The sequence below is a fragment of the Plectropomus leopardus genome, chromosome 14 (genome assembly GCF_008729295.1).
Source record: "Plectropomus leopardus isolate mb chromosome 14, YSFRI_Pleo_2.0, whole genome shotgun sequence".
Taxonomy (NCBI): domain Eukaryota; kingdom Metazoa; phylum Chordata; class Actinopteri; order Perciformes; family Serranidae; genus Plectropomus; species Plectropomus leopardus.
The window spans coordinates 7509208-7536329 of NC_056476.1; the positions used below are offsets into that span (position 1 = coordinate 7509208).

At 39.8% G+C, this 27122-nt stretch overlaps 1 protein-coding gene across 5 annotated transcripts in view; it reads right to left on the bottom strand.

Moving 5' to 3' along the window:
* LOC121953434 (DNA (cytosine-5)-methyltransferase 3A-like) overlaps positions 1–27122 on the bottom strand; it is a 50691-nt gene that overhangs the window by 7959 nt on the left and 15610 nt on the right. For 3 of the 5 annotated variants that reach the window (XM_042500538.1, XM_042500537.1, XM_042500536.1), the window contains exons 5-17: positions 20650–20696; positions 19254–19394; positions 12147–12557; positions 11101–11259; positions 10733–10840; positions 9581–9737; positions 9216–9362; positions 7488–7532; positions 7041–7120; positions 6726–6838; positions 3081–3264; positions 2883–2967; positions 2182–2327 (exon numbers count right to left, since the gene is read on the bottom strand). In XM_042500538.1, the coding sequence (XP_042356472.1) occupies positions 2182–2327; positions 2883–2967; positions 3081–3264; positions 6726–6838; positions 7041–7120; positions 7488–7532; positions 9216–9362; positions 9581–9737; positions 10733–10840; positions 11101–11259; positions 12147–12557; positions 19254–19394; positions 20650–20696 (1823 nt within the window). The remainder of the gene's footprint in view (positions 1–2181; positions 2328–2882; positions 2968–3080; positions 3265–6725; positions 6839–7040; positions 7121–7487; positions 7533–9215; positions 9363–9580; positions 9738–10732; positions 10841–11100; positions 11260–12146; positions 12558–19253; positions 19395–20649; positions 20697–27122) is intronic. The other 2 variants (XM_042500540.1, XM_042500539.1) reach the window with 1 other exon arrangement.

Below are 27122 nucleotides of genomic sequence, written 5' to 3' on the forward strand. Positions count from 1 at the left end.
CCGCATCTTTGACCCTCTGAGTGATATATTGGTTGCAGTCTGTAGTGCAAAACAACAAAACGCCATTTGTTTAACTTGCCAGAAACTAAAATCAACCTGGAGAGCTTTGCTGTTGTTACTTTGCAATGTATGTAGATTTAACCCTTTGAAACCTGGAGAGATATTACTTTTCACAGACACCTTTCACATGTATTTAAACTATTATTGGTGCATTTTCTTTCAAAAACATGGGACCTAATGGCAACAAGCAGCTTGGTAAAAAAAGAAAATCCATAAATTGCAAGTCATTTTCAGATTTAGAAAATTATTTTAAAAAACGTTTGGGAAAAATGTCTGGGGGAAAAAAACAAACAGAAGAAAATATGTTACAGAATTTACATAATTTCTAAACATCTTTTCCATGTCTTGTTTGCCTTATTTGTTTAATTTGTAAAATTTTCTTCTTGTTTATTTATTTTCAACAAATGTAGATTATTTCCTTCCTCTTATGTTTCTTAAGAAATCAAGGCAATTTTTCCTCAGGTGTCAAAGGGTTAAGTTTTAGGTTATAAGTGAATGCAATGTAGATTTTCATATGTGGGACACATAAATGTACTGTCATCTGTCATAGCTGCTTCTGTTAGCTGTCACTAAGCTGTCATTTGTCCGTGGCTCAGTCAATGAGGATTGTGGGTCAGAATAGCCAGAAAAGCATGCTAGCTTGCATATTGCAAAATGCAACTAGATGCAGTCGGACATCCTGGTATTTTTTGCATATTGTATTTCACATACTGTGTATAGGGACATAATAAATCTTTTTCTTGCATACTAAATAGTACGGCCATATGGGTCGTGGAGTGCGCAGCATGATTGTCAGGCATAACCAAGACTGCAGATGTTATGTTTGGGAGGGTTGGGGTCCAGATCTCTCTGGTTCTCCTGTGATAGAAAAAGGAGACCCTGTGCAGGGGTCTCATGCAAGAACAATTTTATAATCTAATTTTGTATTATAACTTCTCTTGCATTTTTCTGTGAGGCTTCCTTGTAGTTTTTCAAGTTGGACTCACCAAACATTAAACTGCGCAAACTTTTTGTAAAATGCTAATTTTACCATATCATTCTGCATGTTCCACTTCATTTGTGGGCAAGTTCAAGTAATTCATCAAAATGTTGCCAAATTGAAGAATTTCAACATCCCACTGTCTGAAATCATTACATGCAACAATTAGCCAATTAGCCCGAAAATATTAATAGCACAGCTGCCAGCTTTGTGTCGTCAGAGCAGCGCTGCACTCTGAAGCTTTTTAAGGCAGGGACACACATTAGGTCTGTTTGAGGTGATTGTAAATATGATCTGGCTGTTGTGACTTATTGGATCAAGCTGTACTGAGTCTGTTTTAGTCTGGGTCAGTTAGTGTTGATAGTCAGGAGATAAAATGATACAGTGTGTGGTGTTTAAGAACTGGAATGCTTGGGCTTCTGATTCAGTAGCTGTCCATCCCTCTCAATCGTATTATTTTAAACGGTTTCATATTCACAACTGTAGTCCTACTTAGAGGACGCTTTAGAAACTGTCATTATTGGTGGAACTTTGGCCGATTAATGAAATCGGCTTTTAAAAAGGCAAATGTATTGGAACAGGAAAAAGTCGATAACGTAAGTTCCGTCGATAATGATAGTTTCAAAAATCTCCTATTAGCTCAAATTAACCAGCCAAACCAAAAATGAGTTGACCTATAGTTGCAAACACAGACAACCTGTATCTCACTTGAGTTTACAGTCTGTGTTGCCTTCATGCCTCCACCCACTATCACATCCAAATAAAGCATGTTTCATCTCTTTCTTTCCCCTTTTCTGCACATATTCTCTTTCTGATGAATGTGTGTTTCTGTTTCGGTACAGGAACATGCAAGGATTTATGTTCTTGCAGGATTTTTGCAGTTGCTTAGCAACACATCTGTAATCGTAGCTGACTATTCCTCAGTGTGTTGTTCCTATCATTACTAAGTCATTTAATATCTGCTCATTTCCCACATGTAAGAATTAAAAAATCGGTGCATGTTAAAACAGTTGTCATGCCATGCTGCGATTTGACCAGTTTGCATGAGCCCACTCGTATGAATGTGAAGCAGCGCACAACCGAAAGAAGACCATGTATGCACACTTCATACAACCCTAGGCAAAAAATGAAAGCAAACTCACATGTTTGCGTGTGACGTTCCTCACATCGCCAACATACATGATGCGACCCTGATGCCGAACAATTCCCACAGTGATGGAGTCTTCGCACACCTCGGAAGCTACATAGCGATCCACTTGGATGCCAAGTTCTTTTAGCACCAGCAGCCCTGCACAGGACGGGGTCAAAGGTCAGACAGAACATAAATAACTAATAGAAAAAGCCCTCTAAATTTTTCCAAAACCAAAGTTAAAATTGAGGCGCAGCTCTGGAGCTGTCTGACATAAGCTGAGAAGCACTGAAAATGACTTAAATTGTCAATTTTTTAGTACTCATGCAATATCTGTAACATATTCAACCTACATCAGTATCCCTTCATTAATATAATGCATAAACATCAGTCACTTATTGACTAATAAACTCTTAAAGTGATTATGATAGTGTTAAATAAAAATTTCTTTGTGTAATTATTGACAGACAACAAAACTACTACATGGAACCCCCTGTAAAAAGTGAAAAATTAAAAATTCTTTTCATGTTTTAATGTCTGATAAGACAATATATCATAACATCAACTAAAAGGATGAATTTATTTTACTGTGGCCAAATGACTATGAAAATGTTGCGTTCACTAAAGAAAAGAGGGCATCCAGTGTAACTTGATAGAACCAGAACAGTTCATGCAGACTTTGATCAGATAAATGGGACCTTCGTCTTGTCTAACCTGTTGCTATGCCGTCAAATAGCGACAGGACACGAATGGGCTTCCTCATCTCCACCATGACTGGGGGGTAAAGCTTTGGTGGATCCTGAAATACAACACCGAGAGAGAGGGAGAGAGGGGGAGATGATGAGACACACAGTAAAGAAAAACCTCTTTGGTGTGACAGTGGGATTTATAGCCTGAAGGTCCATTACTCACAAAATCTTGGTCATGATTATTTGCAAAGAAGTGCTGGAGACGGCTGGGCCAGTCTGTGCGACGCCCCAGTAGACCAAACACACCCTTCTGACTACACATGTAGCAGTTCCAGGGGTCCTCTTTGATGGCTGCATGTGCTGCTCCTTGACCAACAAGGAGGTCGACACACTCCACACAGAAACACCTGGACACAGGCCAAGGAGGTTAGTCAGTGCAAGTGACAATACATTTAATAACTAGTAGAAGATAGTGTTGAGTGTGTCCATATCAACAGTCATTTTCTAAATGACAGGCTGTTATCTGTTTAAGTCAAAGAAAGTCAAGAACCGTCAGTTTGTGCAGATAGCAGTAGTAGTAATGAACGTTTCAGTGTTTACACTATGATTGTAGGATCCCCCGCTGGGCCACAAAATAGAGCCAAAAAGAAAACGCCAAATATACATTCCAGTGTTTCATGTATATTCATTCTGCAAGGGTTCGCATGCTGTGAACTGAAGCTGCACATCGCCATGAGTCCATCAACAAGACAAGTGTCTCTGGTCAGTTAACATGTCTGTTATAACAGGACAGTCGACTGTCTGCTATTCAAAAAGCTACAGTCAGTAGATGAAGATGATGACGTAAAGATAACATCACAAACAGGCTTAGTAGTGAACAACATGCTTCAGGATTCAGTGTTTGTGTTTTTAGCTGAGCTATACCAGAGCATATTTGGTTAAAACAGATCATTGATGCTGATTTGCAGTCATTGTTCCTCAACTCAACTTCCTGCATTTGCTCCTGTTATATGTTACAAGTAACTGGAGTAACAGATGAACTAGCTCTAAAAGTGGCATATTTTCTTTATAAATGAGGGCTGTGTGGTGGCTCTAATTCATGTCGATGTGAAGAGTGGTTCATGTGGATCATGAAAAGTAACTGATTAATATTTGGAAGCTTGGCTGTCTGTTGAAGAAACTTGTAAGTGTTAAATTTGAGAACAGTATTTGGTTTGGCGTTAGGTGGTCCATCTGCTAGGCCAAAGCAGTCAACCTCGGGGTAACACTGCATTTTCTAAACAGTCTCACTTAGGGGAGTCTGGCAATGTCATTATACAACTTCTGCCTCTTTCACTGTAATCTAGTGATTCATTTGTTTATTTATAGTTGTTTGAGACACGTCATTAAACACATAAAAACAAACAATGAATTGATCCTATTAACAAGTATGTGTAGCCAAAGCCTGAAATATCTTATTCCTTTGTGCTGTAGAGCTGCAATCTTGTCCAAAAACTATTAAAAATACATCAGTGAGTCACACTGTAGCAGCCGGTGACGTGTTATTTAACACAATAAACATGGGCACTGTAGTTTATTCTGAGTCAAACCCACATACAAACAATCCTGCTGCTGCAAGGACTCACCAGAACACCAAATTAATTTTCAGCTTAAAATATTTCCCAACAAATGCAGTATTTACCCCTGTCTTAGTAACTTTTACAAAACTAACAGAGCCCTACTGGAAATTATAAATCATTGAAACGATACAGTCGTGACAACTTTTTTTTAAGATTTCAGTTATCATAGTGCCACAGACAGGGAAGTGAAGTTTAAAAATAATTGAGAATTGGTTGGTTTCTGTCTTTTAATGGGCTGACAATGACAAAAACCTAGATTATCACAATCCTTATGAGTTTTTAAAAGAGTCAGAGGTCAGAAACAGCCCACCCAACTGCAGCACCAGTCTGTGTTTTACTAGTTGTAATGGCTTTGAATGAGGTTAGGGAGTTTTGAGTGGCGATGCGTTATCACCCAGATATCCAAATGTCAAATGTCATCATTTAAACACAGAGCGAACCATTGTTTGCTGATTGGCCCAGCATGTGACTGGTGACAAGGGTTAATCTGTTCTTAGTGGTATGTTTATAAACTTAAATCTCACAGTCTGTGTGAGGATACAGAAGATCAGTCTTCTGTGATTTTGTTAACAGCGGTCTATTTAACTGACCACACTTTATTATTTCTGTGGTCGTCATTGCTATGATATTTGTAACACCAATATAAAGCCTCTATTATTCATTCAGTATCTGCAATGATGGCACCGTCCTGCTATCTGTGTTGGAAAAACAACTGCACCTTGGAGGCAGTGGCATTCAGACTGCATAAAGACAGTGCATTCATGTCCTGTGGAGATTTCTTGCATAAATCATTTTTAGGGTGACGTGAATGAGGGGACTCTCCTGCATTATATATGGTAAAGTACATTAGTCAGTTCATTGTCGGTCAAAGTTCTGGGTAGATGGTTTGGTTCAGTAACTTGTCATTTGTGTTTATTTGGGGACAAACCTCAAATACCAAACATATCGTATAAAGTTTTTCCTTTTCAGTTGTTAAATTGGATATGTTTAGAGCCTCCAGAAATAAGTTTCAGGTTTGACAGATTGAGAAACAGTAGCATCCTCTGGGTCTCTGATCATTAGAATAAAAAGAAACTCGGAAGATGGGACTTCCGCCTGGGGCCTTTTTGGATCTACTTAAAGATCGAAGAACCTACTGTGACAGGATTTTTTTTCATTTCATGATGGATTGGGTCTTTCAGTTTTGTGTGTGCAACTTATTTTTATTTATTTAAAGAAATAGACAACTTTTCAACGTACCACCCCCTAGAATTTCTAAGTGGTATTATTGTTGGCTCAAAGAGAAAAATAAAATGCTGTCTGTTTTCGGCAGTTACTTCGGTTGTTCCACTGTCATTTCCGCTACTGGGGATAGTAATAGAGAACTTACACTGATACTCTTTGGTAACTGGGCATAGCTGTGATCTATGATCTATTTTGGGAAACCAAAAACGCCATCCTCTTCCTGTTTTGGTTGTGCAATTGTTGACACATTTTCTCTGTGCCATTTGAGCCTTAATTTTTCTTGGGAGTTTGTATGCAGTTGCAGACAGAAATACACAGTGAATGCAAGGCTTATAGGAAACCAATTTAAAAGCTAATGTTGTCATTACTCTATATCCATTATATTGCGCAGTCGACATTGACTTCAAATTGATAAGTTAAAACAAAATACTTATCTATTTACTCTTAATTTTTTCATTACCTTTACCATTTTATATCGTTATAGCATCTACTCTTATGATCCTGAAATTATGTAACGATCCTGTTGCCACGTGCCAATCCATCAATCAGTTTGGGCATAAAATAAAGGAGAGGAAATGCCAGAACGTTGTTTGAGGCTTAACTTTCAATTCTGTCATCTCTTTGCTTCTTCTTCTGCCTCAGTTTATTGGTAACTGACTGGAGAGTTATCTCCATTCCAACATTTATCTTGATGCATTCAGCTCCTAATATTGGCATAACAATAGTAGATAGAAACACACAATTTATTTTTAGGAAAATCTGAGAGATGTTCACTCAAAACGGTGGTACTCTTAATGGCGTTTTTCCCTTGTTGGATTAAGTTTATGCATATGACTGTGTGCATAAACCCAAAAATTGTACATTTTGTTTAGATACTATGACATTGCCAACCACAATACAGTATATTTCAGTATAATATGTATTGCTGTAATGATTTATATGTACCTTGTTGATGAAAACATTGTGGCAATTGTGGTTTCTATCAGCACCTTCATTTACACAATAGAATCAAATAGAAACCTCACCGACAGCAGTTGTTGTTTCCGCACATGAGCACCTCTCGTCCACCGCAGCAGATAGTGCAGTATGACTGGTAACCATCGTCGTCATATTGATATGCACATTCTAGGAAGCAGTTCTGTGAAAAGGAGATTTTTTTAAAAAACAAGAAAAAAAAGTGAGCATTTTGACGGGTTTAAAAACAAAACAAAATTTCATGGGGTCACATCTCAGGCACTGCTTTAAATATATTCTGTTTATTATTAGCTTTGAAAGCTTTTTTTACGACACGGTAGTTGGACCTGAGTCCCAGACTTTTTATGACTTCTATCGCAGCTTACCTTACAGCTCTGGCACATTCCTCCAGCAAACAGCGGGTGTTCAAGGCTAACATTCAGGCTTCCACAGGAGATACATATGTCTGTAGAAAGGAGTGCAGTATGTCGGTATTTAACGGGGGGAGGTCGGAGAGATGTGAACACTCTACTGCTGTAACGCTCCCAGCTTCAAATTTCCATGAAATTATTTGAGCAGCTGTGATGGAGGTGAGGATCTAATGAGCTTAGCTGGTACGGTTATAGAGAACTCACAACAAAATGGGAAAAAATTATGAATATGTTAATTGTACATCTTGACTTTTTCATCACTTTATTAACACTGACAAACATATGTGTCTGCTTCTTTGCTTGTCAACAAGAAGGGCAGGTGTGAGGCGTCTAGGTGTTTATCCCCTGAGAGGCCCCCCAGTGCAGCTACAAGCTAGAGAGTGAAGAGCACACATCACTTACCCTCAATGCTGCGGCACTTTTGTCTCACTTCATGAACAAGCCGCTCTGAAAATACAACGCAAGAGACACCTTATCAGAAATATCAGTAACAAGTTCCCCATTTAATATTTTTGTTAGGTCAATAGTTCAAAATTTGTCTTTTTAACCTACAATTCTAGTTCGGTAGTTTTAGTTTATTTTTTCCACAAAGATCAAAAGAAAAACAATATCACTACAAATGTCATCATGCAACAGGCTGTGTAAATCCAAAACTATGATAGTCTTAAAAATGGTCTAAAAATTTGTATTTGTGCATAAATCTATACAGTAAATTATTTTTGTAATAAGTTAATGCTATACGAAGATATGCTAAATTTTGGAGATCAGAAATTTAACACATTTTAAAAGCATTTAAAAACTAACTGAATTCCAGTTTAAAGCACCTCTGTGAAATTCAAAATGAACATTAATGTTCTTGCGAATGCAGGCAGCAACTGATGACTATTTCTGTTCTGGTGGTTGTGAAAGATACTACAGATTTTTTTAAATAACTGCCTAATTGCAGTTGCAAACGCTAAAATTTGGACAATGTCAGACCTTGAAAAAGGATCTCTGTGTGCTTTAATTAAATTAAATTAACGTAATTTGTTTCTTATGTTTCTATGAGAACGAAAGATAAAAATATCACCAACAAAATAAAATATTAGATGCTAATTTACAAAAATGAAGCAGATTTGTAAAATAGGAACCACAGATGCCCCAAAATTGAACCCTGTGGTACAACCAAGTCTAGGACGAGCTGTAATTGTAAGATTAAATGTTAGAAAAGGACATGTTTTTGGGACCAGTTTGGCATGATGTTAATTTTTAAACATTTAACAGATGGCAAATGTAAAATAGGAACCACAAAGGCCCCAAAATGAACCCTGTGGTACATCAGTTTCAAGGCAGAGCTGTTATTTTTAGAGAAATTGTTAAATAAGAGGACATTTTTGAGTTCACTTTGGCATGAAATCCATCATGGGCACTTTTCTTTAATGTTGGAAAATTGGAGCATTATCACCCCTAGAAGTACGAGTAAAGTAAAAGGTCCATTAGTCATTTTTTGGGGGGTTTTTGACCCATGAAATCATCCATTTCAAGGTCAAAGTTGGATAAATATCAGATGCTAATGGATCTGATTCAGAACCAAGAGGACTAGATAATTAGTTCATATATGAGTTACAATACCCATGTTGTTATATGACACTAAATTATACAGAGACCACTTGAAAACATTTAGCTTTAACCTATTCATTTGAGATATTCTGGAGTCAGTAAATAAGAAAACTTAAATCTATAGGATCAGTTACAAGGTGCTTAAAAGGTGCACATACTGCAATACCGTGAAGTGTGTCAAAGATATAAGACGACAGAATTAAAACAAAATAAGAACAATGTAAAATCATTATACTAATGAGGAAGTGTCTATTATGTTTCTGAATCAGGTGTTCGTGGTCAAGACATGCTAATGTAATATCAATTAAGCTTGTTTGGGAATAAACTCAAACATCTATTTATGGTCTTTGGATCCTTTTTGCCTTATCACATCATTCACTTCCATCTTAAAACTGCCACTATAATGGACCTCTTGTCTGCACACTACTTCTCCAGACACTTACTCTGATGTACCACTCTGCTAAGTCCACCCCATGGGGAGGAATATAGAGTTCATGACTCCTATTTAACCAAATAAATGAGGCACCTTACCTCGTGTCCTCTCATCAATGATGTCCTTGACCTTGGGTTTCTCTGCTGTGCTTTTGCGAGGCTTTTTGGCTGGAGGAGGCGTATAGGCTGCTGCTTCAGGCTCCACCCACATCTCGGGGTAAACCTCTTTGTATGGGTTACGCTCCTCTGGGGTGCACAGCATGTCAGACAATTAGTATCACAAGCTTCATGAATTATTCAATCATGTGCTTATATAGGAAAAATTGTAGTCCATTAACAGCTTAAATAAAGGGGTCGATACACATGGGAAGTTTCTTGCAGTTTAAAAATTTAAGACTCAGTTTCTGGCAACAAACTTCATAAAAGTCCAACAATTAAGCTTCGTAATATTCACTTCCTCTTACCCTCTGGTGGCTCTAGAGCCTTGGGTCCAGTGGGCTGAAATCCGCTCATAGCCCAGTCAATCATCTGCTTGTTGAGCATTTCCACTGATTTTGAGGTTTCTGTCTCATCGCTGTCAGGGCAGGCCATAAAGGCTTTGCCTGCCCGGCTGCTAGCCACCTGCAGTCAAATAAAAAACAGTTCTGACTGAAGTTCATCCTCAGTTTATCTGCAGAAATGATCCGCTACCAAAAGATTCAGTGAAGTCGTGTCTCAACAAAAGACTTGAGCTTCCTGCTGACCCCAAAAAGGGTTCATATTTCTATTTACTTTATTTACTTCTATGGCTAAAGACATGTATGGTGGGTAAACTGTGATGACCAACCTACTCTCTCTCTCACTCTGCCACAACATGTAGCGCACTGGGCTTAACGGGGTGGGGGCGATGAAAGACGAGAGTCTCTTTGCATGCTCTGTAGCGTTTGTTTAGTTTGCTGTCACAACTCTCAACCCTGTATTTGCAAAACAAATAGCTGAAGTAAAAGCTCTGTCACAAAACTATGTTCTCGCATATTCTTTTGCATTTTTAAGTGGCTATACGCAAGTCCTGGAGCTTTCTTAGTGGGTATACACCATTTTTTTGTGTATCACATAGACTACGCTACTGCTGTAGCTGCTTAGGAAAGACTGAAAGGAATAGTTTCACATAGAGAGCAGTACACCATATCCTGCAGAAAATTAAATGGAGAAAAATAGTTCCAGTACTGAAGTTCCAATAAAAGTTTTCCCTGACCTTAAGTAACTGATATTAGGTCATGTATTTTCATTCAGTTTTGGTTATTGTAAATTGATCTTAAATTTTACTCAGAGTGGCATTAAAAAAGGCTTAAAAAGTCCCAAAACCCACTTGCTTTAAGCTGTAGGAACCCTGCAAAGTGTCAGACTATTCTTTTAAAGAACTGCAAATAACTCTTAAGTGCTGTCAACCAAACGGCTTGTGTAAGTAAAAAAAAAAAAAATCTTAGCAACTGTAACTATAAAATCTGTTATAAAAATCACTGCCATTGTCATAATGTTTAGGGCAATGAGCTCAGTTTGATAGGCAGATTTTTTTAATGAGTGGATTGGGCTGTAAAAAAAAAAATCAAACTTAAAAGCACTGCTCTCATACTCACCTGTAGCACCTCATAGATGGCTTTCTTGTACATGGGCTGCTTGTTGTAAGTTGGTTGGTGAAAGGCATTATTAAAGGAACTTAAAGGCATGAGTTTCTCTACACAAACCTGTAAAAAATACACAGACAATTATATAATAGTTTTTAGAAAAAATGTTTTGTTGAGGTAAAAAGTGTCTGGAGATTAATAACTTTTATATTTATACTGAAAGGATCAACTAGTTGAGCAGATAAAACAAACAAAAAAAAAGTTTGTTATAAAGTGTGAGGTTGTCACCATAAACGAACTGCTGTTTTGCTTAATTTCTGGTGAAAAAAAAAAAAAAAAATCACCTGACAGCAATATTAACGTTGGCTCCAAACACTCACCACTGAGAATTTTCCATCTCCAAACCACATGACCCATCTGGTTCCCTCGGCAGCTCTGCTCCGTCCCGTCATCCACCAGGATACAATGCGGCCTGGCCACCACGAGAACCCTCGAAGCTTCCCCCAAACCAGCTCACCGATGCCAAAACCACGACCGTCCTGTAGCCAAAATAAAAGACAAATATCCGTTCTGTATTAACTTTGGGGCATAATAGTGAAACCTTTTCAAACACTGTCCGTTTCAGTTTGTTTTTTCTTTGGAATGGTAAAGTCAAGTCAGTTTAATTTAGATAACCTAACATCACAAATTTACCACTTTTTTAATCTTAATCACAGAAGGTGATGAAGGTATAACTCCCCCCCAAAAATAATTTTAAAAGGCAAAAAATATGGCAAAAGCTCCATGAAGAGCAACTGGGGAGGGATCCCTCTGCCTGAAAGGACAGACATGCAGGACAGACCAACATGGTAAAATTATAACATGGACAAATACCTTGACAAAATTATATTTAAAGTGTAAACATTAATGGATCAAGGAAAACTTTGAGCAACTCCGTGATACCATGAGAAGGATTAGACCACATGACCACCTTTCAACGGTGGAGACCAAAATGTAATATAAAAAATGTATATAAAACTGATACGATACATGTACAAATGTAACATATCCGTGGTTTGCAGAAACATGCAATGCCAAGATTTTATTTTGGCCACATGGCTGAAATGATCAACCCTGCTATAAAGCAGAACATAATGTGTTTGATGCTGAACTCCATTAAATGTAAATGTGCTGTAGATCTTCTGTATCATTTCATGCACATTGCATTAAACGTCAACATGACATATTTCGTATCTACTTAAACTTTTGCATCTCCACCTGGTAAAACAGATGATGTGAGTAAATTCCCAAAACATGAATGGCTGCAGTACTTGACACGGATTAACCCTAGCCTTAAACGAAATCCTTTTTCCAATAGAGATCTCTGTTGTAAACTCCTGTTAGTCTACAGCCGAACATTAATCAGTGTGAATCGATATTATCTTACCTCATACTCTGGCTCAGAGTCCGCAGGCTTTGGGGATGTCTTGTCTCCACCTTCGATGGCGACCGGCTCAGGGGTCGTGGCCACAGTGGGGGAGGCAGGGTCAGTAGGTTGCTGCTGCTGCTGAGGCGGCTGAGGAGGTTGTTGATGTTGTTGTTGTGGCAGCGACGGCTGTGATTGCTGTTGATACTGAGGCTGTGACTGAGTGTGCAACTGAGGCTGCTGCTGTTGCTGCGGTGGCGGCGGCGGTGGCAGCTGCAGTTGCTGCTGCTGCTGCTGCTGCTGCTGCTGCTGCTGCTTTGAAGGCGATGGGTGCTTGATTATTGAGACCGCTTCTTTCTGGGTTTCTGTTTCGTTGTCCTCGTGATCTTTCATCGCATTCATTGCTGACATCAGTTTGGACTTTTTCTCTGCCTGAAACAAAGCCCAGCGACAGATGATTTTACAAATGATTTTTGTGTCCTGTAAGGGATATTTAACTTTTCTGAATATAAACACATTAATCTACCAAAAATATTTTTCAACAAAAAACTTCAGTAACGCTTTCTATGAAGACCATCTATAGTGCATTATTAGGGCATTTGTGGTAGTCATAATGCATTCATAATACGTTTACGACAACACACATAATGCTTACTGATGCACTATGTCAACAGTCATTATACATTATAGATGAGACTATAATTATCAAATGTCTTTCAGATGCTTGACTAGTTATAAACAATTAGACTAAAAACACTGACTTCTAACACATTGTCTTTAGATGTCAGCTTCGGTCTTTCAAATGTATTTTCAATATATTTTAATGTATGGTGGGCATTTAATTACTTACAATGCAACATAGATTGTTATAAATGCATGAAAATGCACCACACTTTACCTCACACCAATGAAACATTATGATGAAGCACACATGATTATAAATGCATCAAATTATACCTCATTTTACCTAACCCATGCAGTGATAACTTTTAATGTTACATGGACTGTTATAGCATACTATGAGTCCTTACTACAGTTAAATATTGATGTGTATCTTATAATGCATTATAAGCCCCAACAGTTAACCCCTAGTTTACAACTAGTCAAAAGCATCCATAAGACACTTAAGTCATATGATTCCTTATAAGTCACATCTGTAATGTTTTATGACTGTTGATGTAGCACATCAGTAAGTAGTATGTATGTTTATGAGTGTAGGCATAAGGCATTATGCATGCATTATATTTCACTATGAAAGCTCTCATAATCTTCATAGAAAGTGTTACTTGTCAAATGATAAAAAAAACCCTACACCTGCCAACCCAGTCACTGCGAACAAAGAAGCAGACATCTACTGCTGGCTCACATAGCACCACTGAGCTAGCTAACATTTCAGCTCAGCTAAGAAGGATGCCGTTAATGTTTACATCTTGTTCATAAGTAGATGCACACTTCCTTTTGTGTCATGCTGCTGTTGCCAGATCTAGTTCAGTAGAAAAAAAATAGTTCCTACATGAAACTGCTCACAACAAGGTCTGTGGATTATTTTAGAATAGAAGATACTTTATTTTAAGTAATCTTGGGTTTTGATGTGAACTATCCCTTTAATGAAGCATTATGTAGAAATGCATACTATGTGATCAAATATGCAATCATATATCCTGCCTGAATCATGGCCATGCAAGACTCTTACAAACCTGTATTACAACCAAATACAGTATAAATAAAGGCTGATAACATTTGTAGACGTTCAGCTGTGCACCAAAACTTGTGCACGTCCTCTCTGCTGTGTAAGTGCAGAATCTTGATTGTGGGAGCCTGACAGCCTTTGTAAACATGGCTTTATCTTCGACTGTAAGGCCCATTCATCAGCAGCACGGTATACAGTAACTCTATAGTGTCCAGAGCTGCAGCGGAAAGTTCACTGGGTTTGTGGTACCTGACACTGAACCGCTAGGTCGATCAGAGAGGACGAGACGCAGCCGGGACTTAAGCCTCTCACAGTAAATCCCCAACAGCTGCACTCATTCTGACGTCTCTCTCTCTCAAACACACACACACACACACGGTAAGACTCACATGCACACACATGTTAACTTTCTTCTCCTCCTCCTCTCTCTTTTTCTTCAAAACACACACACACGTACAGAGTATATATCTGCAGCCCCATATGTAAACACGTGTTAGTCATACTATAGGCTCCACGTGAGAGCAGTGCTGCACAGCTGTGCTTACTTTCCTCAAGTCCTTCTCAGGTTCTCAGGTCTCACACACACACTGTAAATGTCCAGAGGTGGACTGGTTGTGTGGGAAGAGGAGAAAAAAGGCAAGAAGGGCAGAGACTGAGAGAGAGTACAGCCCTATCCTCCATCCTCTCTCCCAGTGTGACTCGTAAACAATAGCGCCTTTAAGGGGAGGTGGTGCTTCGACGGCATGGGGAGGGGTTTCAGTGCAGAAGAGTAGAAACATGTGCTCTTCAATCAAGAGGCTCTGCTGTGGTTTATAAATATCTGTACTGTAGTACTGGATGGATGGTTCAAAGCCCTTGGCCATATGTGTTAGGCTCCTTGGCTCCAGCACAAGCATATTGGGGTTAGTGTTCGACAGCCTGCTTGGATGTGTGGTTCCAGATGGTAAACTGCAAAAACTAACAAATGTCAATTAAACTGTGAGCGAGCCACTTCATCTCTGGTGACCAGTAATCACAGGTATACAGAGAGAGCTGCAAGTGGCAATAAAGCGGCTGAGCTACTGTTACTGCGCTCATTTTGGCGTGTTTAGGGTCAGACTGTCTCCAGGGTTCCTTCTCTTCAGAGCCAATGAGAAAGTGACGCTGGAAATGCCAGTGGGGGGAGGAGAGAAAGTACAGTGGCTATAAGAACCAGATATTTGTCTCTGGACTTCTTCCCAGTTGTAAATGCCCCCCTTTTGGGGGCCTCACAGTGTGTGTGCAGCTCCACCAGCAAGACAGGCCCTCCGAGTCTACAGGGGAAAATAGGAAAGGAGGTAGCAGAGACACAATGCGGTCTTTATCATTTACGCACGCCTGCCCGTCACTGACAGCTCAGAAATACCACCACTTATATCCGCTGTCACACCAAACTGAAGACAAATACCAAAAATGACAGCAAACATACTGTAGATGTATAAACACAGCACAGCAAAATGTGTATTACCAACCTCACAGTGAAAACATCTACACTTTTTTTCCCATTGGAAAAATGTTATATATGATTACAATGGAAAACCAAACCTAATTTACTGTACTGACGTAATTGTGGATTTTGTTATGGGTAGAGAGAAAGCAGAAGCTCTACAGGCCTCTCTACAGGCAGAGTGTAGAAACATGTTGGGTGCACAATAAGGGATAATCTGACTTAGAGGTTTGTGCAGCATGATACCCTGAGGGCTCAAGGGGTGACAGAGTGCACTGGGAGGCAGAAAAAAGAGAACAGATATTGGTCTCTTGGGTGTGCAGATGATACTTTAGTATCCAATCCGAGCTGTTCTTGTTAGCAAAAAGGTCACGTTCACTGTGTAACTTCAGTTATTTATAAGACAACAACTGCCTGTTACAAGGCTGTTAACATTACGAGGAAAATGTCTAAGTCTCAAGAGTCAAAAGTGCAGTTTTTGAAATGAAACACTATCGTGCAGAAGCCATTAAAAACTTCCATGTAATACAGGGACGAAGCCAACAAGCATCAAACAAATCAGACACTGGAGGAAAAAACAGATGTTAAAGTAGCAGCTCAGGTGCCAGCGAATCAAAACAAACAAGCATTCTCCAAACTCTGATTAAAGGTAAAAGTTAGATGAAATAAACTGTCACTGAACATTACTTCCTCACACAACGTGACAGCGAGGCTTTGAAGCAACACAAAAGAGTTTGACCTTTGAATGCAGTAGTCTCTCATGCGCAACAGGCAGGAGAGACACAGCGGGGACTGTTTTGTGTAATTGTTTGATGGATTATACAGTGACATATGTCTTCAGTGCAAAGACCTAAGCTTATCTGCTGAGCAGGGCTGCGGACAAATAATAAAAACTTCCTCAAGATACGACAGGTGTAGTTAACTCCAGATGCATCACAGCAAAAATGCTGCAAAAGCTGATCTTGGACTTTAAAAAAGGCTGCATTAAAAGTGAAAATACTGTCTGAAAATGCACAAGTGACAGGTTCTGTTGTGCAGCGATGTGGCCACTGCATTCATTAGCCTGATTTTAGCACAGATCCCTACAAAGGCTGTGTATTTCATGAGTGGCCTTGGGGGGTCACACCCAAATAGGCCATCTGGTTCTCATTGTATTGCGTCCTTTTAAGAGATAATTAGGAATATTACAGAGTCAGCCATGAATACATAAACAGAAATCCCCATGAATCCACAAGTGGAGCTGTTAAAAAAGCTCCCTGAGGAGGCTGCTCGGCTTCCTCCAAAGCCCTTTAAAATCTTTTCAAGTAATCAAATCACTCTTCTTAAAGTAAATCTCTGACCTGAGTCAAACAGAACAAAGTACACAATGATAGGAAGGAGAGAGATTTGAGGCCCGCACAACAACTTCACCTTTTTCCCAATTAAATGTTATGTAAGATAAAATCACGGTGGTTCTCACAAAGCTGCAACATTCTTAAGGTAAATATATGTGACCTAAAAAGAAATAATGCTACTCTGACATTTCTAGGTCCTGCTATGAAACAGGAAATAGTTTCAGCACATATTCACCCCACGGGAAAAACTTTTTTCACGCAAGCAACTTTTTCCCAAACACGGCTAAAGCCTGCTCACTCTTCCTTTTTTTAAAGAGACGGTTTCCCTTTAAGCCGTGCAGAGCAGATGGTCCACGACAACTCTCGTGGAAATACCTGAAGTCAGCATATTCCCCTCGCTGTAAGCAGGCTAATCAGACATGCACACTATCCCTCCATGTTATCAAACAAACAATGCAGTGCACATACCCATACACACCAGCGCGCAACCCTCATAATCCAGTGTGGGGCTTGAGTTTTTTTCACCCCCACTCTCAGGGTAGAAGAGATCGCTTAAAAAAAGAAAGCATGAACATTTCTTTGTCTGGGAATTCAGGGTCAGGTGATTGCCGACAGGAATTCTGGTTGGCTAGAGAGGACTTGCAAAATGTTGGCTGCGAGCCAAGAGGCTGTCTTGCAAGCAGGGCTGGAAATTTGCTGCAAACCTCATCTTCACCCTCATATCCATAGCACAGAGTTCATTTCCATAGCTGGGGGAGGGGTCAGGAGAAGAATGGGGGAGGGAAGCGGAGAGGGAGAGACGGAGAAGTCCACTGTAACACAAGGCACATGAAAAAAAGAGAGATCCTGGAGAAAGTGCAAGACGGCAGTAACCCTTTCAGCCACCATGTCTTCCCTGCTGCAGAAACAGGCAACAGCAAAAGGCTCCAGAGCAGAACTAAAACTTGAGGCTATGCATCATATTACTCCTCAGGAAAGCATGAAAGGGCTTTGATGCCAAAACAAATCAGTCTTTGTGCAAATTAGATCAAAGCTTGCAATAAGCCAGATGGAAAAAAGTGGAAAAAACAGACATGGTCAGAATTTGCATCTTGGCAAATCCCTTTAAATCTCAGCCTTGTAGAGCTACTTGTTTAAGAAAATCCATCTCTGTTTGGTGAACGTGAACTGCCTACTTGCCTCGTACTTTACAACATTTCACTTGTGGGACCCCGGCATGTCCTGCTAATTTGGCAATATTTCCTCCCTGGAGACATTTTTATGGACACTCTCCGAGCCCTCTCCAGAGGAGAGCCGAGGGGGGCGGGGGGGAAGGAGAAATGGAAGACCCCATGTTGATACTACGGAGACTCCTCATTATGTAACAGATGAAGTTGCACTATAACACATCACTACCAGAAGTCATATTTAACATGACTAAGTAATGAGCAACGTGGGGAACAGCATATTTACGCATTTAACATCATGCTGCATTAGGAGGTTTTCTCAGTGGTCTAAAAAGAAATCAGAGCTTGGATAAGTTACCACATTCACTAAGAAAATGTGGTGTGAGATCATTCTAAATTGCAGTAAAAAATAGCAGTTTGTGGACTTGCAGTAATCTACAAGACCCATAATATACTAGTTTTCCATCACATCACATCACATCATCAAAAAAGCCCAATTTTTTCTGAATGGGGACCAGATTAGATAAAACTTGTGAACCAGCTGCTTCTTGCATCATATGGGTTACTAAAATAAATAAAAAAATAAAATAATAATAATCATATACAGATAAGACAAACACATCCGTTTCATATTCAACCGAAAAAGTTATTGACTCCTGAAAGCGGTGGCCCTCGCTGTCAATGCTGTTACGCTGTTTTTTTCATTCATTTTTGCTTGTTATCGTCTCTATGAAAACACACTAGTTCCTACTTCATGCATGTTTATAACTGTATGATATTCCTGCCATGCATGGAAAAAATGCTGATTGATCTTGTTTTATTAACCCATATTGTGTTGTGGACTACATATAGTATGTATTAAAAGACAAGCCACCAGCTGTTTAAAATTAGGCCAGATTTTGGACATGCCTGCCTTAGGCTGTAGGAACCTGTTAAAAGATGAGATGAAAAGTTTGCTCTTATACTTGAAAACAGTTCCATAAAGGTCCATTTAGTAGCTTTCTTGAGGAAGATTGTGTGATACAACTAAAGGTTCAAAAGTAATTACGAAATGGATTATTTTGTCTGTATCTGTATCCAAGGTTGAGAATTAACTTTTTATTGTAGCTCTACATTTATGTAGAAAGTTCAGTTGGAACAAAGAATGAGTCCCAATTAAATTGTGGGGGGAGAAATCAGAACAGTGCAAAAATAAATATACAGCAACATTTTTATCCAGGAAGCATGAATCATGTTATGGCATTTTCCTCTGCTTATACAATAGACAAGAACAAAGTCAGGAAATGCAGGAGCTAGCTTAGCCAAAGGGCCTGGAAATCCACTGAAATAAATGGTACCTTCATGAGATATCAAATGACCCATCAAATACACTTGGCCGTGAATGCACCACAAGCCCTCTCTTTGGCCCTGGCAGCTTTAGCTCACGCCTGACCCTGTAATCTACGGTGGCTGGGACAGAGCTGGGGTACTCACCTCCATCTTCCACTTGGCCAGCCACTCCTCTCTGGTCCGCTTGCTAATGTAATAAGGGTCACCAGCCTGGAAGGTTATTCTGGGCTTGGGCCTCTGACGAAGGCTGACCTCCCAACCAACTCCCCTCCTGCCTCGACCTCCCTGTTTAAGGTGTTAAAAAAAAAAAAAAAAGTTAGCTACTTGTTTTTGATTTTCCTTTTTCTCTCAAAGGAAGCATCCAGATTTGTAGTAAATCTGTGCATCCAATCTGTCACTAGAGCCTGTGAGACAGACTCTGGTTAACAAGCGAGTAATTTGCAGTTGAGGCAATGGGGTTCTTTAATTTCTAAAAAGATGATCACTCACATGGTGGTGTGCCGTATGGCGCTATCAGCTTGTGATTGGTCAGGCAGCAAGAAGTGATGCCACAGTGTCTGATCAAAACTCCCTGGCAACAGTCTCAAGGTCACCAGCACCAACTGATAAGACAAACTCCCAAGTGTATTTGATATTTCAAGTCTATACACCATCAGGTACCATTTCTTTCACAAGTCCAAAGGCAAGAGAACTACTCAGGTTTCTGGACCTTGAAGATAGGGGACTATGCGAAACTTCTAGTCAAGCAGTGGTGCAGATACAGTTCACTTTCAGTGCAAACTCTTTGTGGGAGAGTAGGCAAAATTTCAAAAAGACAAAGAAATAAGCTTAAAGGAATAGTTTTTTTTTGTTTGTTTTTTTAGAAATGCGCTTGTTCACTTGCTTCAACTTCATATTTACCATACAAATATGAAAATGATATTTATCTTAACAAAATTTATCTTCTCATCTAAGTCTCAGTAAGGAAGGAAAATAAGCATATTTCTAAAAAAGTTGACATGTTGTTCCTTCAAGGGGGCTTATGTTCCTAATTATCATTGGAGGGAGCCAGTTAAGTTGTTTTCCCATTTTCAGTCTTTATGCTAAGCTAAGCTAACTGGCTATAGCTTCATATTCACCTTTAAATTCTCTCATCTAACTTTCAGCGAGAAAAAAATCAGTATAATTCTGCTCAGCTCCAGTCATGCATAACAAGTAAACCTCTCTTCATCAAGTATAAAACCTGTCAACCTAACAACACTAGATGGGTTGATATATTTTATAACATAACAGTATGATGGAGCTAGGTGAAGAAATCCAGTTCTATTCAGTTATTCTGGTACTAAAAATGTCCTTTTTCAAGTTAAGAAAAGCTCTTTTGCTTCTGTTCAAGCTGCACCGTGGCCATCTATCATGCTGGCAAGCAGAGAATTCACAGTTTGTGACAGGAAAGGTAATTCACCCCTAAAAGGAAGCTACAGCTCTGGCAAGTGTGAAAGACACCTCCAGAGTTGCACCAGCCAGAGAGAAAAAAACAGACTGAACAGAGAAGAAATCTTACCTCAGTCTTGACAGCGTCAGGCCCGTCCTCCTCCTTGTGCTCCACATCTAGAGAGGAGACAGCGACACAATGGATGGCCTGAATCATTCATAGAGGAGTGGAAATTGACCACATCGCTTATCCTCATATCTATTTTAAACTGAAGTGGCTTTGCATTCATCAATAAACCACATGACACATTTATTAATCTAAACTGTTAAGCTTGCCCTCCACATCATCCCATTAACTGCGCGTTTGATCAAATTAAAGTCAAATTAATAAAACTGCAGAGAGATAGCCGCTCGGGGAAACTCCTGAAGCGTGCTCAGAGTTTCAAGTCGTCCGATCACGGGAGCTTGTGCGCTCAGGTGCCATGTGAGAGTTTGATGCAACCCAGAGGGTTTGGAGTGGCTGCCCAGGTTATGATGAGTGTGGAGACACGCCAGGTTTACTTTGGCAAAAGTCACACTTCTGACCTTATATCCCCCCCTTCATGAGACACACAGCTGGTTGCTATTAGCATGGCCCCTCCCACGCCGTTGACACGGAGCCGTAACAACATACTGCTTCACTTGACTGCGACTCTGGGGCCATATATAATCTCCCTGCCAATCTCCAACTTTCAACAGGATTGAGACATGAGTCTCTAATGTGCAATAACGGGACATTAAGTGTAATATCATGGACATAGTCATTAGCCTTCTGTATTAACTATGGACGCTTACCTATACTACATACTATATTCCAGACCTGATACTGTACATACATGTCTATATACAAGACCATCTAGACTGATCCGTGCCATTAACTGGTTCTGTGGTACAAAATGTTCACCTGGCATTGCATATATTTTGGATCTGCAGCTTGTTTGCATCTTTTTATTGTTATCTTAGACTTTTATATTGAACCCTTCCCATTTTATATTGCAACTGCTGCACAGCAATTTCCCTCCGGATATCCAAAGTTTTATCTTATCTCTTCTTGCTGCAGTTAACGTATGTGCAATGGTAAGATGGAACGATGTAGAAGCTGGTATTTGTCTCCTATTTGAACAGAAAGTAGTGGCAGAGCCTACAAAATCTGACACGATAATGTCACTTTAAGGTTCACTTAGTGTTGATATCTATCAACATGATGTTAATCAGCAGAGTTTGAGAGTGTTACGTTATTGTAGATGTTCAAATTTAGTTGTTTTCTGATCACTTTGAGAGATATTAAAAACTTTACAACATGAATAACTAGGAATACAACCACCAAAAGTGAGCAAACTTCTGCTGATGAAGATCATGTGACATTTTTTTGTCAACTACATGTTTTTCACATGGATTCTACCATTTTCTGCCATTTTTATACTGAAGAAGAGATAAAGGAGGTAAAACGATTATTGTGCTACATTTTGTTTTAAATCCAGGTCCCCCCTTTCCATTACAGTGGTGCTAAGTGTTTCATGCAAGATTTCACTTTATTTTTAAAAATAACTGCGACCACTGCAGGTGCAGCCTGCTGAGCTTTCACAACATCACGAGGTGGAACTCTCAGGATGGCTACTAACATTTACTATGGCATCACCCAAATGTGTCGATTAGCAGAACAAGAACAAAACAGACTGGAAAACAAGTCCCTCACAGCCTTCAGGCAGCCTGCTATTGCAGATTTAAACCTTACCAAAGTTATGCCATAGTGTGTCAACCACTGCAGATTTCCGACCATACTTGCATGTATTGTACATTGTTGAGACCAACTCCAATGTGCCTTTAAGTGTGCATTTTAGTTATTGTGCCTGCTGTGCAGGAATTATCAACAGGTCAGAGTCTTATGATGAAAAATGACATTAGAACGTTCGCTCGGGTGCTTTGTTTTTGCCTGACTGTTTTCAACATGGCTGGGTCACAAGCGTTCTCATTTTACAGCTAAAGAGTACACTAAAATATGTCTCTGAAAACATTTGAGGTGGAAATAAGCAATGCAGTAACAGAATCTTGATTGATGTTTGATGAGCTTAGTTTGACAGTTTGACTGCAGGTCATGAGCAGTGGTTGACATGATTGACAGTGTCAGAGACTTCGCTCTGACTGATTTATTCTTTATTCTTTATTCTTGTTTCATTAGAAAGACTTTTAGGAGCCAGAGGAACATAATATTTTTCACAAATTATGTGTCTTATGTTCAACTGTATGGATATAGAGACAGATTTAGCAAATATTTCAAAAAGTAATTTTATAAAAGTTTCCACATACAGCTTTAAGTAAAGGATCTAAATACTACCAACACTTATGTATTTTATAGCTTGAGAACTCTTGAATACGATCAGCACTTTCTTCGAAAGACAAATATTTTCCACAGGAAAGAAAATGGCCATATATACAGAGGAAGTTGCTAAACCAGAAGCGAGAGGTGCAGCAGGGTAAAGATTGTCAGAAATAGCACAGAAAATATTTGGTGAAACGTGCACTGAAACCGCAGTCTAATAAAAAAGTGTTGAACACAATAAAAGCTCCAGTTGGGATTTCCCATTAACTTGGCCATGATTTAAGATGTGGAGGTCCACAGCAACAAGAGCATGTTATTCATTCTTTAACAGCATTGTTTTCCTGTGTTTAGCAGAGCAGCGAGGGGTTAGCCAGGGAGCATGGATACCACCCAACTGAAACACTAAGATTCATGATTCATGAAAAGTTTTTCAGCCACGGCAGCAGCAGAAAAATAGATAAAGGAGCCAAAATCAGCTTCATCACAGAAGCCCATACCAACACCTCTTGTATTACTTTCACGATGTTTAATTTCAGCGTAAGCAAGTGTTTCTAAAAGTGCCCAGGCTCGGTGATGTGACACCAGCGGAGTATATACACATCATTCAGGCAGCTGTGCCTTAAATTAGCATGGTGGCACAGCCTGAGTAAACATGACTATCTGCTGAGTCGAAGCCCAAACACTATCATAACACTTGAGTCCTGAGAGGTTAAGGACAACTTTTGATGGCATGTTTTCTGCACAGCCAACACCAGCCTGTCAGTGAAGTACCCTACAGACCTGTCCAAACAATGGTCCGCTCTCTTAGCAGCCTCTTCAAGTTGGTTCCATGTGTAGCTGAGCCCCCTGTTCCTCCCTCCCCCCTTTTTGCTCTTTTTTTTTCCATCCCTCTCTCCTGGTCTCTTCGTCTTCATCGGGAATAAGTGACTATATAACAAATCGGTGAGGCGGTGCGGACTGCCAAGGTCATTGGGTTTGTGAGGGGAGCTGGCTAATGTTGCCCACAGAGAGTATACCATGCCAGTTTGAGCGGGTTCCAGCTCTCGTATTGCTAGAGCTCAGTTCCACTCCAGCCGGAGCTCAAATACTTCCTGTGCCCTCCAGATGGATAACAGAAACCCCGTTTAGCGGAGTATCGATCCACCACACTGCCCCCCACCAAGGACTCGCTTCTCTCAGATTAATATACCAACACTCCCTCTATTCCAACTTTCTCAGTAACAGGATTATTATGGGCTGGTATTTATATTGTTGCTGCTTACTGCATTTAAGGTAAATCAAGACATCATGCAGGTGTAACAGTGTGGTGACTTATCAATAAAACCATAGCGATTACTTTTTGATGGTGTAATCTTAATTAAAGTGCGTGTTTTAGGGGCTCCAAGTAGCTCAGTTGGTAGAGCAGGCGCCCCATGTACAGAGGCTATGTCCCTGCCTCGCCTCGCCCTGCAGGTTTGATTCCGGCCGCAGCCCTTTGCTCCATATCATCTCCTGCCTCTCCCCCCCTTCACACTTAAGCTGTCCCATCAAATAAAAGCAAAAAGCCCAAAAAATAATCTTAAAAAAAAAGTGTGTTTCGGAGATTGTACATGCCCACTCCCTATTTTTAGCTCCACTGTGGCCTGCTCCTACAATCTGTACAGTGTGACTTTTACTTTCTTAATGCTTGGGATTCTTTTTATGTTGTTAATTTGTAAATTTATTTCATGTGTGCAGCTCATAAACTTCAAACTATTCATCCTGCACTATGCTCACACATTGCAACATGACTGCCGATGCTCGCAGCCTTGTAAGAAAAAACCTGTCACTAACATCTGCTGCAGGTCTTGAGGTGGCTGCGGACCCCACGCAGACCTCTACTCTAGTTTCTTCTTTGGTTTTGTGGCTAAAACTGCTCATGCTCACAACTTACTTCCTCTTTCTGTTGATGTCAAGCGGTCTGTTTGTTGCTTCTGTTGAAAATGTAAAAGACACTTTCTATTTGTCCACAAAGGTTCTGACACTTAAAAAACAGTATATTGTAACAAACTGGGTGACATGTTTAGAGTTCATCTTATGAGTGTTACTGTGTTTAGAGATGTTGGTTCAGTTCAGTTCAGTTAGAGGAATAAGTATAAAAGGACTATTCATTTTCGGTGCTTTTATTAGAATTTCCTGTGTCAGTAAACATCAGGTTTAGATGCTGTGAAGCCTGTGAGTCATTCATCTCCCTGTGGCAGGGATTTGTGTGAGAGTATCTGTGAGAGTAAGAGGGAGTGTTTTGTTATTCTTTTCTGCACGTTTGTTGAGCTTGAGTTTGCCTGAATGTGGGAGTTTTAGCATGAGGCTAGTTGAGAGCTAACCGCATATCTAATGGGTTTTGTTGTACATACCAGGCCGATGCATCTGCACATCAACATGATGCTACCACAGTAAAGCCTTATTAAAAAAATGTTAGAGTAAAAATGGAGAACAATGAAGATGATCTACTGTAATTTTGTGGGACTTCTTTCCATCTCATTTAAGACCACCTTTAAGAAGTTAAAGCAGTAACTAAAACTATAATCATCTATCAGTCAATCTGTCTATCTATCTATCTGCATATGAATGCATAATCTGTAGGCAACTAGACAAGAAACTGGTATCAGAAGCATTTTGGTTTCCATTTGTAGTCTGAGTAGTATTGACCAATCACGTTTGAGCAGGCTTTAGTTGCATGCAGGTAAACAGGCCATGTCGAGAGCAAAATGCAGAAAGTACTTGCTAAAATGCAATCTCGGAACTTATCATCTTTGTATGCATATATTTATATATATATATATATATATATATATATATATATATATATATATATCTGCTGTCATATGCAGATATCTGTTTTTAGAGATTTTCCAGAATGCCGTCTGGACCTTAACACCTACACCTCAAGCTGCTATCTCACTGTAAACAATAACAAGCGCACTGAAGAGGAAGTCTTGGCCCAAACAGCTGTTATACAGATATTCATTGGTTTCACTAGAACCCCTGAAATGTTGGCCATTGCCTCTGGACGCTAAATTGTTATTGGACTGATGGGTTCAAGATTGCACTTTCATAGAGTTAGGGGACTCACAAGAACCAGATTCAAAACATACGGTGAGATACTATTACTCCAGAAATGTCTTGCTCCTACACTTCCCATGATGCAACTGAATTGCATCTTTGTATCGGCCCTCTCTGCTTGGTAAACCCTGATAACATTGTTGGGGTTATTCATTCATACTTGATAAAGCCAAAGCTTTTAGAAACGTTTTCACAGACTGACTAATACTGTAATGATCCTCGTGTGTTAAATTGGTGGACTGCCCCTTTAACGGCCTTCATTATCTGTCCCTTAAAATCAGAAACATTACTCACATACGGCCGCCTCATCTTGCTTTAATTTTACATTCTCACACAAAACAACACAATGAGTGCAACATGATGGGTGTTGACACTTTAATGTGTCTAGCTTTTAAACATTTTTTTTAAATGACCTACACGCAGATGTTATAAAGCAGACTTGTTAGAGAACCTTGATGGTAGTTATCAAACAATTTTGGGCATTTGGCTTGAATCATACAGGGATGATTAATTGACAATCTATTACTCGGTCCTTACGAATTTAATCGATAGGCTATGAAATGTTGTCAATGTACGTGCAATATGTTGCTTTAAGTTTTGAATGAGAAAAAAAACGCATTTGGTGTTTGAAATTAGCAAAGTTTTCATGTTTTTTTCAAATAATGATTAATCAATCGTTAATTTTACTGATTAATCGATTAAGGAAAGTGCTTACAATTTGCAACCCTAATCAAACAGGTAAAATCTGAAATTTTGATTTGTGTCCTGCCCTCTGTGTTCACCACTGCATCATACTAATCCTGAGCAGCAGATTGGGGTGCAGAGGTGCAGACCTGATTTGTAAAACCAGTTTTGAACCTTTTACACCAAAAGCTAAGAGGGTTATCCCAGATCTGCGCTTCAAAGTGAAGTAAGAGATCCTAGACGCGCAGATCAGGTGAATACAGAGTGCAGACTCAGTTTGTAAAGAGCTCTGGGCACGACGCCATCCACCTGGCAGGGCCCCCGACGGGGAGGCGGCCACAACAGAGACCTGCCAGCTCCCAACAGAGGCTCGTTGCCAGGAGACGAGTCGCTCCTCCCCGGGCTTTATTTACTGCACTCCTCATCAAGGTCATAGCCGGTGTCTCTGCGGCCGAGAGAGGAGCGAGAGAGACACGTGG